This window comes from Pieris rapae, chromosome 9 (genome assembly GCF_905147795.1).
Source record: "Pieris rapae chromosome 9, ilPieRapa1.1, whole genome shotgun sequence".
Classification (NCBI taxonomy): domain Eukaryota; kingdom Metazoa; phylum Arthropoda; class Insecta; order Lepidoptera; family Pieridae; genus Pieris; species Pieris rapae.
Genome location: NC_059517.1, coordinates 8325795 through 8341249, shown reverse-complemented (window position 1 = coordinate 8341249; position 15455 = coordinate 8325795). Strand labels below are relative to the sequence as shown.

General features: G+C 33.5%; 1 protein-coding gene across 1 annotated transcript; it reads left to right on the top strand.

Moving 5' to 3' along the window:
* The first annotated feature begins 1384 nt into the window (after positions 1-1384).
* On the top strand, positions 1385-12510 carry LOC111000532 (proton-coupled amino acid transporter-like protein pathetic). The gene is made up of 15 exons (XM_045629598.1): positions 1385-1498; positions 1631-1654; positions 1795-1833; positions 2304-2342; positions 2559-2725; positions 3125-3269; positions 3532-3662; positions 5235-5319; positions 6202-6352; positions 6986-7183; positions 7978-8083; positions 10643-10756; positions 11659-11758; positions 12020-12111; positions 12432-12510. The coding sequence occupies exons 1-15, from the start codon at positions 1484-1486 to the stop codon at positions 12508-12510; spliced, it is 1485 nt and encodes a 494-aa protein (XP_045485554.1). The 5' UTR covers positions 1385-1483.
* The last annotated feature ends 2945 nt before the right edge of the window (positions 12511-15455 follow it).

Genomic DNA, 15455 nt, shown 5'->3' with positions numbered 1-15455 from the left:
AAGACCCAGGATGTCAACCAGACCACCATCAAAGAGACCCGTCAAATACAGAAACAAATTCCGAGCGACAGATAATGCCCAATCACCCATTGTGAAGAGTCTCCTACGTATCTCCAACGATCTACGTTGTGACGCAAAAGATGACTGCGCCGACGAATGCAGAATAAAATTCAGCGGCGTTAAGAAAACTAAATGTGTTTTTACATGCCAAATAACATATGAATGTAAACAGGAATCAGATTCATGTAGGGGCGACGAATGTAATCAAAACTCTTGTCAGTCCGATAGTTGCGAAACTCAACAAGGGAGCACTAAAGGTTACGTTATGTCTGATGAGAAAAAGTGTTATAAAGGACGCTGTTAATAAAGAGTTGCATTTATTAAGATTTTTATTGATTTGCGACAACAAACTTTCTTTAACGAATACAAATGCGGCACACAAAAGTCGGCGCATCGCTACAGCAGTTGTGATCAGTGTTGATGATTCTATTCATTGATGCTTTGATCTATTGAGAGTTTCTGGCCTTCTGATATATCTATGAAGCTAAAATATTTTAAAAAAAATTGTTTATTATGACACTATTATGTATATCATGTATGACTTTACAATCAAAAAGTTATCTTGCTTTGACGGTAATAATCTCTTTCTGCGGATATTATACATAATATGATCGTTTAGAAAAATCTATATAAATCGAGTACAATAATTACGCGGTCTAATTGAGTTTCTAAATGGCGTGAAGGACAGATACCTAAGAATGAGGATCAGTAGAAATCCCATGACGGTTCTCTTTTCGCACAAATTCTGCAGCCTAAGTAAGAAAAAATTTTAAAAATTGGTTTGGAGGCTAACACGAAATAGACAAATTTCAATATGAAGATATTATGATAATGAACATGTACACTTAAGCAAATAGATAAGACAGAAAATCTTATAAATAAATATTATTCAATATTATATAAAAAAATACTAAACAATGAACCTATAATTAAAAACCTTAAAAATATAATAAAATAGCTAAAATGTGTATAATATTAAAATGAGTCCGTTTAGGCAAAATTTCGAAGATGCTGGTAGCATTCCCTCTTTATTTCTTTGACCGAGGTAGCTGCCAGCTCTTCGATCTTCTGTGATGTCCAACCTAACCTTTTTGCTATTTCCTTAAAAAGCCTTATAGCGCTAGGACCTGACTGGCCAAGACTCCCGACACCGAACGGGGAAAATCATATTCGGAGCCTAGACCCCTAATTTAAATATTATGTAGCAACCTCCTTATGTACGCATAGATTATAAAATTTGTAACCTGTCAGTTGTCACATTTTGACATATTATGTCATTGAAAGTAAATGTGATTTATATATTTTTATCAATGTTTATAAACAAGATGAAATAAAAATTGAAGATATTTTATGGCACAATTTGTGATATATTATTTGATATAAATAAAAACATTGTGCCTTGATGTCATGATATTGTTAAGAGATGAAGAAAGACGATGTAAGTATTTACTCACGTAAGTTAAAATGCAGTTAAACATTTGAAACTAAATGATATAAAACCAACGATAATTACTAACTGTAATTTAAAAAAAACAGTTAAAAAAATTAATTTGACTATTTTATATTCCAGGATTCAAACAAACCGAAACCTGATGTAAGTAATTTTATTTTGGATTAAAAACTTTCGATCCGTATACATTTAAAAAAAATATTTGGGCAATCAAAAATATGTATGTAATGTACTTGAGACAATATAAAAGTTTTAGTGAAATTGTAATTTTATTTATTTCATAGGATACCCAAAAGGCAAACAAAATATCACTAGTTGGATCAGTAAGTTTTAAAAATTATATTTTTAGATAGAATACAAGTTCATTAAATATTGTTATGTTTATAAAAATAAATGGAACACAGTTTTCCTCTAATATGTGGTCAGTGGTCAGCATTCACACTCAGGTGAAGAATGTAAAACGAAGTAAACGAAACGATAACGTTTTTAGATTTTTTTTCAAGAAAAGAGCGTACCAATTTTTAATAGGCTCCTCTTGCGAGCCCTCTGGCATTGAGAGTGTCCATGGGCGGCGATATCACTTAACATCAGGTGAGCCTCCTGCCCGTTAGCCCCCTGTTCTATAAAAAAAAACGATAGATTGGTCGTACGATGAAGAATCGTGTCGTGTACCTTTGACTAGGTTTGTCGAGAATCATATATTTAAATGAAACGCACCATCACATAGACTGTTGTTTGTAAGTATTTAAAATTTTATATTGACATTGTAGCAATAATAAAAAAAACCTTCCAGAATGTATCTCAAGCCATCAAGGCGTCGCCTGTGGAATCCGTGAGTGAATCATTTGCTCATATTAAACGTAATTTTGTTATTGACTTAGTTTTGCTTGTAATCAGACTACCATTATCCAAAAAAATTATTTATTTTTAAAAACTTTGTCTATGATTATAGGATAATTTTTATTATTGCTTCTGATGGATTCTCAAATTCTCAACAATTCAAAAGACATACAAACTAAAGACACATTTTACTGTTGTCTATTTTAAGGAGGACCTTGACAATATATCATCTCTCTGCACGTTGCAAGAGGAATTGTCTGAATATCTCCAGAAAGCTGAAAGTAATGTGTACGGGAATGCATACGAGCTGTATCCTGGAGTCGAGACCGTATATTACGATTTTACGGCTGAGAGACAGAATCTTTACGCTACAAAGTAATTATAAATTGTCTTAATACATGCGATTAATAATAGTATATTAATTAACTGCGCATTAATCATACTTTTAATAATCAAACATTATTCGGGATGTAGACACAATATTCTGCCAGATCAGTTTCTTAATGTTTGACATTGCCAGAATAGTATCTGATCCCACTAAAGATACTGTTGATCAATAACAATCAAACAAACGCTCCATCATTTTGTCTTGCCTTCTACGTCGTCTCATCTTATTTATTTATCGTATAGTCTTAACAAAAAAACAAACGCAAAAATGTATCTATCCTGTTCACTATTATATAAATAATAGGATCTAATTTTCTGTATATAATTAATATTCATGTGACATAAAACAACCATCCTTATACAACTTCAAGAATACTGCGTTTTCAGTCTGGTGGAATCAACAGCACATTACGTAAAAGGCTGCCTTGGCGCAGGTTTGTTGGGGATTCATGAAGGCTTTATGTATGGAGGGCTGTGGGCTTCCCTCGGTGCCACAGTTATACTTGGATTTCTTGTGCCCTATTGTACATATGTAAGTAATCGTTTAAATTTGTTATGGAATTAAGAATTACTATTATTTTTCTTTTTGAAAAGATAGATGGAATAGTATGTGATTATGAATATTACTTTTTGTAATTTTTATTCAATAAAATTGTAGCAAAAATTTAACAATTCTTTTGATCCGTGTTTTTTCTATATCCGTGTATGGACAGTGTATTGTAGATATGACAACGTTCTTAACAGACATAGGCAATACGAAAATTAAATATTATTAAATTGGACCTACATTTCAGATGTTGATCAGATCAGCGCAGAGCATGTACGGTCGCCTTCGGGTGCCGAGGCTGTCATACGCAGACCTCGCAGAGGCGGCAGTCGCCACTGGCCCATTGATATTCTTCCGGCGACACAGTAAGGCTTGCAGGTGATCCCAGTTTACTTACTTGTAGTTGCGCAATGCTTACTCTAATTAGAATTTTCGATTAATATAAATGACACGTATTAATCGAGTGTCACATGATCTTTTTATTAAGCTATTGTTTGAAATTGGTAGGCTTAATAATAGGCTTTGCAGAGGCTGAGTTCTAGAGAAACGATTATTGCAGACCAATTATTAGTAAAACAAGTGTAAGCAATTTAAGCCAAGTGGCATCAGCTAATACTCTAACCTGAGGTCATAGGTTCAACTCCCGGCTGTGCCAATGGTCTATCTATGTGCGCATTCAACACTGGCTTGCACGGTGAAGAAAAACAACGTGACGCATGAGATATTCGACAGTGTTGACGGCGTGTGTCTGGCACATAAGGCTGATACACACATGTCTATTAGAAAAAAAAGTGCATGCGTACACATGTCAGAAGTGAAACTTCTTTTTAAATCAATTATTACTAAGGTAAAAGCCTCAATAGAAGATCATGTACCAGTATATGATCACTCCATGTATTTGTATATCTATATTCACACTGTACTTGCTAATGATAATATGAATAAATAAATACGTTCGCCCTTTCTCACACTTCCTCAATCGGTCTCAATCGATGTCTCCCTTTTATTCGATAAAAACGCTGCATGTTCGTGACGTTTCATCCGTAAAAGAATTACCTTCATGCGCCTAAAGAAGTTTCACTTCAAAAAATCCATGAAACAGATACAAACCTTAAAGCTTGTAGCTCGGGTTTGGATTTTTAAGGAGACATATACATATTATGTTCTGCCGCTTGCTCTCAGAACTTCACACTTAAACTTAACAAACTAACTTTGTGTCCAGAATTCATTTTAAGAGCGTTCTGGATCTATATTAAAAATGACCCGACTTCATTAACCCTAAATCAGAATTGTACAAATGGTTTTTATTACTGAATGTTCGTAAACTGTGTAGCTGTTGTGCATTATTCAACGTGTGTAGTAGAAATTGAACCATCTGCACTTTCTGCTCGTGTTTATAAGGAGTCGGGGCTATTATGACGATAAAACGAATGGCTATACATGCCAGTATGGTTTTGGCCATAAAGTCTCGCACTTAAAGATTAAATATAGTTCCTCACTCTGAGTTATTTTATCTTAGTATATCTACCTATATATATAGTCTCAGCAGGTGTCTCAGCGCCGACTTTAAACTTTATACACAAATTTCTCGGTAACCTTCTCGGTAAGCTCTAGTGGGGGGGAGAGGTAGCGTTCGGTGCTGAATGCTTCTAATTTCATATTTACTGCCAGTTCTCAAATGATGGGCGAACGGAAGAGAAGAACTGGCAATAAACTCACGTTTACCATTGAACGCGAGATTATATTAGAATGTACGTGGATGAATAATAAATAAATCATTGTATAGTGAATATAATTTATTCTGAGACTAAAGTACAACAATTGAGAAATTAAATATTCTAACAATTTTGCATGAAATATTAATTAACATTTTATCAATGAATATTTTCTTAAAATACTTGACCTAATTGTTATTTGGTATTAATTAAAAATTAATTGCGATTGTTGCAGGTACTTCGTTGAATTGTTACTGTTTATTGAGTTCAATGGGACATGCTGTATATTTGAGATAATGATTGCGAACACTCTCAAACAGGTCAGCACTCAATATTTCTTTGCCATAATTTTTGCCTTATATTTTTAATTCTAGGCGTTGCTGGATGTTCATACATAATAAAGATAGAAAAATATTGTTATTAATTGAGTAGGGCCGATATCCTAATACTTAATCAATATCATACAAACTAGTATTACTACAGAAATAGAAAGGAATGCCCACTAAAAGTCATACCTTTTTGGTACTAAATTGAGAATTGAAATTGTCTGTAATATGATAATTGAGGCTGTGAAAAAAACTATTAATACAGGCTAAGTTCTGCTAAGCCACCTAATATATATCATTTTTTTACACAGTTCAACCAAAGTTTGAAATTGCTCTACTATGACTGTATTGTTATTTTTAAACCCCTTTTTTATTTTATTTTTTATTGAGGGGAATGCATTTCCGCACAGAGTGTGGGACTCGCTATAAAATTACTAATGACTAGCTATGACGGCTAGGGCTTCTGATGAGTTGTTCGGATTAATACCTGCAGCTAAGCTTCTTCATCAGACGTTGAGTCAGAATAAGAAATTTCACCTATACTACCCTGACGTCTGTCGTTTCACAACTGAGCATTTTATGCAGTTTTAGCCGCGCATCACGATTATATGGAACCAGCTGCCCACTGAAGTATTTCCGAACCAATTCGAAAAGAGTGTACAAGTTAATATCGGCGGTATCACTTCATATCAGATCAGCCTCCAAGCGGGCGCTTAAAAAAAAAATATATATATATATAAGCATGTTAGGTACTTAATAAAGATGAAAAAATAATTAATAGGTTGATACAGAATGCTCAACTATCTTGAAGTAAAATGAATAAATCGGACTTAATTGGTTATACTAGAATCAACGAAATAAGCCTTTATTTTTAAGGTTTTGGAGATCATATCACAGACGGCGAAAGATTGGAATTTGGATATAAGCACATACATAATAATAATAACAATACCTCTAATACTGCTCTGCTTGATACGAAGTTTGAAGTACTTGGCACCCTTTTCTCTTGTTGCGGACCTGTTTATAGGTAAAAATAAATCGGTTAAAAACAACCAGTGGAGCTAAAAATTTCCTGGGTCTGGGCTTAAGATTTCTGAATGTTTTTCTTTTTTTCAAATGGCGTACCAATTCTTAAAAGACCGACAACGCACTCGCGAGCCCTCTGACATTGGATGGGGGGCGGTATCAGTTAACATAGGTGAGCCTCCTGTCCGTTTGCCCCCTGTTCTATAAAAAAAAGAACAAATAGATGATCAGCGTGTCTAACACGTGCCGTCGACTTTTTGGGTCATCTATGCCGATGTTTTCCTTCTCCGTACGAGCAAGAGTTAAATGCGCATATAGACAGAAAGGTGGAGACAACCTCAGAGTTGAGTTTTCTGAGTTTTCTGTGCAAGTTCGATGTGGTATCTAAATATCCGTAGCGCTGATGTCGACAACTGTATAAACAGTATCGGATATTGGAAGTGAAGAATGGCTCATTATCTGTTTGAACAAGTTTTCTTATATGTAAATGAGCTTTTTGTGCCTGACACGAGTTGTCGAGCACCAACCCAAAGTACAAACAAAGTAAGAGCACCAACCCAAAGTATGAACCCAAGACATTAGAGACGGGAATCGTTTTATCTAATATTGTTCTTGCATAAGGTTTTGCTTACAGGTACATGCGTTATCACAAGTATGTACTACAGCCTATCTGTGGCTGCGTCGCTAGGCAACGTTCCTGCATGGAAGAGCGTACATGGCTTCCTACGTTTCTGCGGTGTCTGCATTTATAGCATTGACGGCATCGGTGTATCGTTACCAATTGAGAATAATATGAGACGACCGCAATACTTCAACGTTGTGTTACAATGTGGTAAGCACTAGTTGAAGCTTGAATTGGAGTGAAGTGGATATGATATTGATAATCAATTAGTGAATGAATTTTTTTTTATAGCTATGAACGGTTGGGTTTATTGGAAGTCTTCACTCGTAGACACTCTTACAAAGCTAGACAGTTTTAAAAATATTTTTGAAATAAATATGTCGTATTTTACTTAGGACGAATGTAGCTTTGAAATGCTGAAAGAATTTGTTAAATCAGTTCAGTATTTAAGTTTATTCGTTTCCTAAAATATCTCGTCTTTATAACATAATTTTCGACATTTAATTAATTACATGTAAAAGTCGTGTTAATTAAAAATGTAAACTAATTCTTAATTTAAGTATTTGTATACTATAAGTTATACTTTTTTTAATAAACCTTGATTCAATATATTATGATATCTTATATCTTTAAACGATCATTTATTGTATATATATATATATATAATTGGAATCTCGGAATCGGCTCCAACGATTTTCATGAAATTTAGTATACGGGGCGTTTCGGGGGCGATAAATCGATCTAGCTAGGAATCATTTCTAGAAAATGTTATTTTATTCGTGTTTTATCAACTAAAATATAAACTTACTCTTTTACTTTTTTGTAACATCGAAAAATATTATTCATATTTCATCATTTTATTAGTATGTAATTCGTACTTAAATACAATTTATAAAAAAAAATACTCGGTCAACTCGCAAGGCTCGGTCATCCAGGTACTTTAACTTTATATATTATAGGTATATATATATATAAATACTCAAATGTGATTTCACGTTTCACAGGGACGGCGATTGTAGTACCCCTAGTGGCTATGGTAGGGTTCTTCGGGTACTGGGCATGGGGAGAACAGTGTCGGACGCCCATCACTATACATATGCCTCCAGAGAAGTGAGATTGTGTTCTAATTTTGAAAAACTCGCTTTTTGGATAACTTTACAAACTTTTGTAATATCGTACTCATAATGTATCAATTAAAAAAAATACTAAAGTGATAGGGAATTTCTAGTAATAATAATAATATAATAATAACTGAACCATTCCTAGTAACAGGCAACACGTATATATGGCGATGAAAATTTAATCGCTTTGTCGCGAATAATAATATTTAACAACTTTCTACAGGTTATAGTTATTGAATAAAGTAATGAACCACACATTTCAAAATTAATAGCCATTAATAACCACCAGTGGCGAAGGGTGAAATTTTGGCAAAGGGAAGCCGGTCCAAAAAAATAAACAGTTTTTCAGTCTGAATGTGTTTTTTGGCTGAGTTAGACAAATTATTAATATCCGTAAAACCCGTACTGCTCCAAACACATTTCGAATCAGAAAATAACAAACACGGATGACAGAACATTTTGTTCAGTTTGCAACTGCCTGTCATCCATGTATATTTATCATATAACGACGCGTGAAAATGTTTAAAAAATCCATCTCGCCTTTTGCAATCAATAATCATGTGTGGGATTGCTCGACCTAACTGAATAACATGCTTCTTGTATGCATAACTTAGTTTTGAAAATGAAGTTTCTTTTGTAAGCAGGTAGTCTGTTGAACAGCACTCTATATGAATTAAAGCCATAATAACAAACAAAATCCACAGTATTTAACCAAATCTGCGATTAAATTACCTTACAGAATCAGTCACAGTTTAAATAACACAAATATTAAAATATAACAAACGAAATTATCACGCACCAGTGGTATAGGAACACATGTCACGTACTAAAAATAATCTATTTTCAACCAAACGAAATGGAACGCGAAAATATGCCAAAATAAAAAGAATATGACTTGCGAAGGATTTCATTATAACGCTAATTCTTTTTAATTTTGTCGTGTTTTCTTTCTCCCGTGCCGTGGTTCAATAACAATAATTTCTTTGTCTCTTTCTAATAGAGGAGAGGAGAGAACTGCAAGCCGGTCGCGATCAGCCTTATCTTTCTTTAAATTTTACGTACAGTTAGCGAGCATTAGAAAGAGATGGTTTGACACGCTCTGTCTCTTTTCGCCTCATAGTAAAACGTTGGCCGAGATAAGCTGTAATTCGTCGAGTTACCTTTAATGTAATTTAGGTACGAAAAATTGACGCGCTGATTAATTTACGACTATAAAATGAAATGTGATACTTAGGGTATTGCTAAGAATTACTATTGCTATTGTAAATCGCGCAGGCATTTAATTAATAATACTTTGTTAATGAAATAGAATGTAAATACTTTTGTATGAATATGGAACTGATTTTTGAAAGGTAACCCGGTGGGAATCGGCTTGTATGGACTCTTCGCCACTGATAACCACTGAACCAAAGGATTATTTTATAATATTAGTTATTATTAAAACATTATTTTCATTTGCATAGTATATATCCCTCAAACAGTGGTTCAAAATAAAATCTATAATTTTATCAAATCTATTGTTTTACAGTTTGAAGCTGTGATTACTTTCTCAAAGTTATTATTAATACAATTCCGTTTTCCTCACGAAAGGAAATTATACAATTTATACCAACTTTGCTGTAAACCAAACTTTTTGGGGTGGTCACAATAAATTTGCAGATATAAAATGTAAGGCAAAACAACGGCTTAATAATATAAATGGTTTATTTGTAAGAATATGGTACAAACATTTTACGTACGTCTTAAAAGGTAGAATTTTACAAAGAAGTCACATTACCTTATGAGTCACATCGTTAAAATACAAGGCGCATTCTGATTGCAAGCATAGACACGCGCTATGATGAATCATAATATAAGATTATTTATCCAATAACAAATTCGTTATAACAGCATCATATCGACATATATACCAAAAACAATAATACTACACATTTAGCCAGAGATGAAATACCAGGGATTCCTCCATTAGCACTAGCTCAGTCTTATGTAGCGGGGATTCTCGCAAAACAGCCTGACGCTGTCGTGCGGGATTCCCCGTCCCGCTCTCGCGATTTTTTAATAAATTAATGATCCATGTTCTTTTCATTAAAATTTATTGATTTATTGCGGATGCCACCCAAGGTAACTACGCTACTGCGTTGTTTGTTAGCTGATATGATCGTACAAGTAGGTGTATGTGGATGTATGTATGTGGGATTTGCTCATGATACAGGGACTTTAACGCTATAGATTTTCTAATACATTAAGCATATTCCCCGATAGTCTTAATAAGTCCAGGCTAAAACAGTGTTCGATGTATGTCCGGGCTGCGCGATACAAAATTAATATTTTGTATAGTTTTGATTGATGTGAGAAACTAGAATCAATGATTACGTGTCTGGCAATTTACGTTGTCGCTGGTATAAAAAAAAGTTGCCTTGAATAATGAGTGACTGTGAATCCATACGCTGCAATTGCATTGTGTAAACTACAGTAGTTCAACTAATTACCGTACAATTTGGGTCCCCATTGGAGCGTAGCATCTGGCCCATTATAAACTGTTTTGCAGTATACCAATTATCATGCAGTTTCTGCTCACCGCATCTCTCGCGGTCACATTCGCCGTACATTTCTGGGTACCCTTCAGAGTCATATGGCACTACATTGGTAGGAAATGTAAAAGGTTTGTATTCATTTAATTACGGTAATTTTTATATTATCTGTGAGTATACATTACAAATGGTTACAGAACAGTGTAAATCTTCGAAAGTTCGGATAAGTTAAGAACTGAACGGTCTAGTTCGAAGTATTTTTTTATATAGAACTAGGCAGACGTTAGACCACAATAGATGTGGCATATTGGAGGGCATGCCTGTCTGGAGGTTTCTGTACAACGGCCACTTAAATGACCCCATAGTATGTGGTATTATTAACCGTCGGACTAATTCAATGTTGCGTAGTCTCAATAGTAATGAAAACTATAAATAATAAGTACTCTTGTGTCAGTTTGAGAGTAAATGAACTTGGAAAAAGCACTTAGTAGTATACGTAGTGGTCCAGGGTAGTCCACACAAAAAAGCACGCCAACCGAAAACAGGTGACGGGGAATTCTCCGTTTTGTTCGATAGTCGCGAATTGCAAATGAGTTGATCGATCACAGGGTTTGGAAAATAATGTAATATATTTTAAAATTTCAGATATTTTTTTTATTGTTTCACGGGTTCCTGGGCCCACAAAGCGGTTAAATAGATCCGCCTCTGTATTTGACACTAGTACTTTTATGAATAGGAATATATATAATATAATCAATAATAATATAATCTTATACGCATCTTCAAGGACGCTCCTGGGGACACTGTAAAATAAAAGACGAAATAGATTTGTTTATTGAGATAGGTCAAGCAGAAAGATCCATGATAGTGCCATCTTGAATTTTTTTACTGTAGCACATTCTCATAATACTTGGAAAAACTAAGCCTGGCCAAATCACAATTTAAAGTGAATTAATTATTACAGATTACTTTAAATGTATTCTTGTTTACTCAAATTTTTCCTTCAGCTTTCCATCTTTTGTCTAACTTCCAGGCGAAAGAATATTTGGGAACGTATATTCAGAGCTGCCCATGTCATGCTACTATCATGTCTTGCAATCGCCTTCCCGAATCTTAGCAAATGGATGAGTTTCGTAAGTAGACATGATGTAATAAATTTTTTTTTATATTACAGGAGGCTCATTTGATGTTTAGTGACCCATGGACACTGACATTGCCAGAAGGCTCGCAAACGCGCTGCCGGGCTTTTAAAAATTGGTACGCTATTTTCTTGAAGGACCCTAAGTCGAATAGGTTCGGAAATTCTTCAGTGGGCAGCTGGTGCCACATTCAGTAAATTTTGTAATCTAAGGTCAATTCCAGTTAATAATTTCTAATGTCCATTTTGGTTTCAGCTGGGAAATTTCTTCATGGGGTTGGTGGTGTTTATTTTGCCAGCATTCATAGACAGTATGGTGTCGTGGAATCAACCGCATGTGCACACGAGGTAGGCAATTAGAAATATTTAATTAAAACAACGAAATAATTACCAAATGAAATGGTAAAATACTATAATTTTGTAATAATGAATAATCTAAAATCAATTACTTTTTTCAATTACAAATTACTATGAAATAAATGTACAATTTTACATCAGGCAAAAGTTTTCAAATTTAAAAAATAATATAATGTATATATGACATCTACTAGCATTACCAAGTACAAACACATTTTTGTATCTTCACACTTATTTATTGCTCTCTCTATCTCTCTAGATTATTCTAGATTATTTAATTCATATAATTATATTTTGTAACTTTGTTTCAGACTAAGATTACTCAAAAACTTATTAATTATATCCGTTGGAGTAACTTTATGTGGTGGTGCAATTTATTCTTACGATTAAGATTTTAATGTAAATAAATGTTTACTAAACATATTTTGTTTTACTGACATCTATCAGCACAAACCTAAACTAATTCAAAATATCGTATTAATGCGCTAAATTAGACTTTACTGGCGCCATCTATTTAGTAATTATGAAACTAATATGACATTATTTTAATTGAAACTCTCTGCTTTTTAGATAGATGGCATTAAAATTTTATTACAGAGTTTTAAAAGTTCACCTAAATATTGTTCTACAATTTAAAAAAATAACATATTAGTTATTGAAATGTTTAAAACACTTCAGGGTCTGTTTCACAATGTCCGTATAAGTTCCAAATAAGCTATTTATTACTTATTGGTAGGATAAACAGTTATTTTGCGTTTCACGACTGTCAAAATCGCGCTATTCGTCATGATACTCAAAGTATTTTATTTGGAACTTTTATCTTTCGAATAATTTATGTGTTGCATAGCTATTTGGTACTTTATCCATACATTGTGAAACAGGCCCTTAATCATTTGATTTTCGCTTCGAGTAAAAAATCTTTACACATTAGAATTCATAACTTGAAAAGTTATGAATTCTAACTCTTAAAAAGGTTTCTAAAGATCACCCTTAAAGGCAGACAAATGATATAGTAAACCTTCTTTTAAACATTTTTAAGGGGTTGTCAATTACAACACAGCACTACCATGATGGCAGACGTGGTCCTCAATGTTTCTTATCGTAATATAAATATCGCTATTAAAAAAGTCTGCCACGAGCCATATTTTGCTCATCAGCTCCCTAGCTTTAACCTATGTTGCAGTTGCCTAGTGTTGTTACCTTATACAATATGAATTAAATAAATAGATCATATTCCTAGGAAAGACGACAATTCGTTGTGGAATTCCCTAGGTTTCCTTTGAAATGTTATAATATTTAAGAAAGAACTTTTCGACATAACTATCACAATGTTCCCTTATATTAGAAAATATAGTAACTAGTAATACAATAATATATAAAATTAGCATGTTACGTAGCCCTATACCAAGGAATCGGCATTTCGCAATTAATTAGAATTACACATGCCTCACCATGCACTGTCAGCATTTTTTTCCCCGTGGAACCTTATTTTTTTGATATTTTATGTATAAGGTTAACAAAAATGAATATTGTATCTCAAGGATTCCGCAATTTGCTCAAAGGCAATAAGTTTTTGAGTTCAATTATTTCAAAATTTAATTTATTCTTTATACTAAAACTACAAAGGAGTCGGTTTTCAAATTAAGAAGTAAATAGTGTACATAATACAATATTTTCAGATGTATCAGTGACATTGAAGGTCTAAGAATTCAACTGTATGAGCTTGCCAAATTAAAGCCATGGTCAAAATAATTATTTATTATAATTGACCCAATAATAATATCATTATTTTTCATTGAATGACAAGACATGTTCATTATACGTTTATATAAAGTTCCCATTGTAAAATTAATTGAGATGCAAATTTTTTTTAAGCATAGTAATATAACTATTGATTATTTCGTATCTAAATCATGTATCTGACTAGTATTACTATGATTTTCATACCTACGACCTAAGTTTAACACTGACATAATTGGCATGATTTGCAATGCCGATTTTTCTTTATTGAATATATTGGATTGTTTTATTTCATTCAAATAAAGATTAAGTTTTACTTAAGATTTAGTGAATCTTTATTTATATATATATTATTTCGAAGTGCGCATTTAACATTTGCTCGAACGGGGAAGAAAAACATCGTGAGGAAACCGACATGTCTTAGACCCATAAAGTCGTCGACGTGTGTCAGGCACTGGAGGCTGATTACCTAAGTACTAGCCTATTAGATTTAAAAATTATCATGAAAGAAATTCAGAAATCTGAGGCAAAGACCTAAAAAGGTTGTAGTGCCACTGATTTTAATTTTCCCATTATTCTAGCGTGTAGTAAACATTTATAATTTTACATTTACATTTCCTGCCAAATATATTATTTTTCGATAAAAAGTCCCTAATAAAATTAAACTACAAATTAGTGTTTGGTCTAGATAATTTACTGGCATGGTACTTCATCGTATATTTGAATAATCTGTGACTGATCTGTGTCACGTGACTGATGAATGAAAATCAACATTTTTAATAATGTTAATTGGTACATAAGTAGTACTTGATAATAATTTTACTACATCTTAGTAAAAGAGTAAAATTGTAAACTGTAACCTTTTTCATTTCACCCGTTGTATATAAATAAATAATCAGGCAATAAACTGTATTAAAATTGGCCTTTGGTCGAATCATAATTGTTTTGCTTTTATTTTATTTTTTTAATGTATAATATTTACCTGTGTGTGTGAAGGAATTGTGCAACGCACAAGGATATAATCACTATATAACGACAATATGTAGCTCCGGACATTCTCGCTGTGCGCAATAAATCACCTGTCATCTTTTATGACCAAATACACTTAAATATAAAGTAACCAACAACCAACTAACCTTAGTATTTAGGACTACACAAACAAATAATACCAGGCAGAGTGTGAGAGGCCTAGTGGCTTGTCTCAGGGCAGAACATGATTTTGAAATTTACCGGATATATTTTATCGCAAGCCAAGTAATCCTATATCAGAAAAAAAATTGGTAAAATTATATTAATTTAATGTTTTCCATAACTAATTGTTATTACAGGCCCTCGCCCCTCACTGCTCCATCTCTCCATTGCGCACCGCAGTCAACCCTCAGACACTGACACAACAATTCGTGCAGTTTTTGCGGCGCATTAGCGAACCAACTGCTTAGTGAAGTATTGCGAATCGATTCCACTTAGGGTACTTCAAGAAAGAGCGCTTGTGCTGCTGTATAAAAATAGATTTATTAATAGCTTTCCAATATAATAATGCGTTCAGGGTGCTGTTGCGGTTGCCTCGATTCTGCAGCGCATCGGGGATGTTTGCT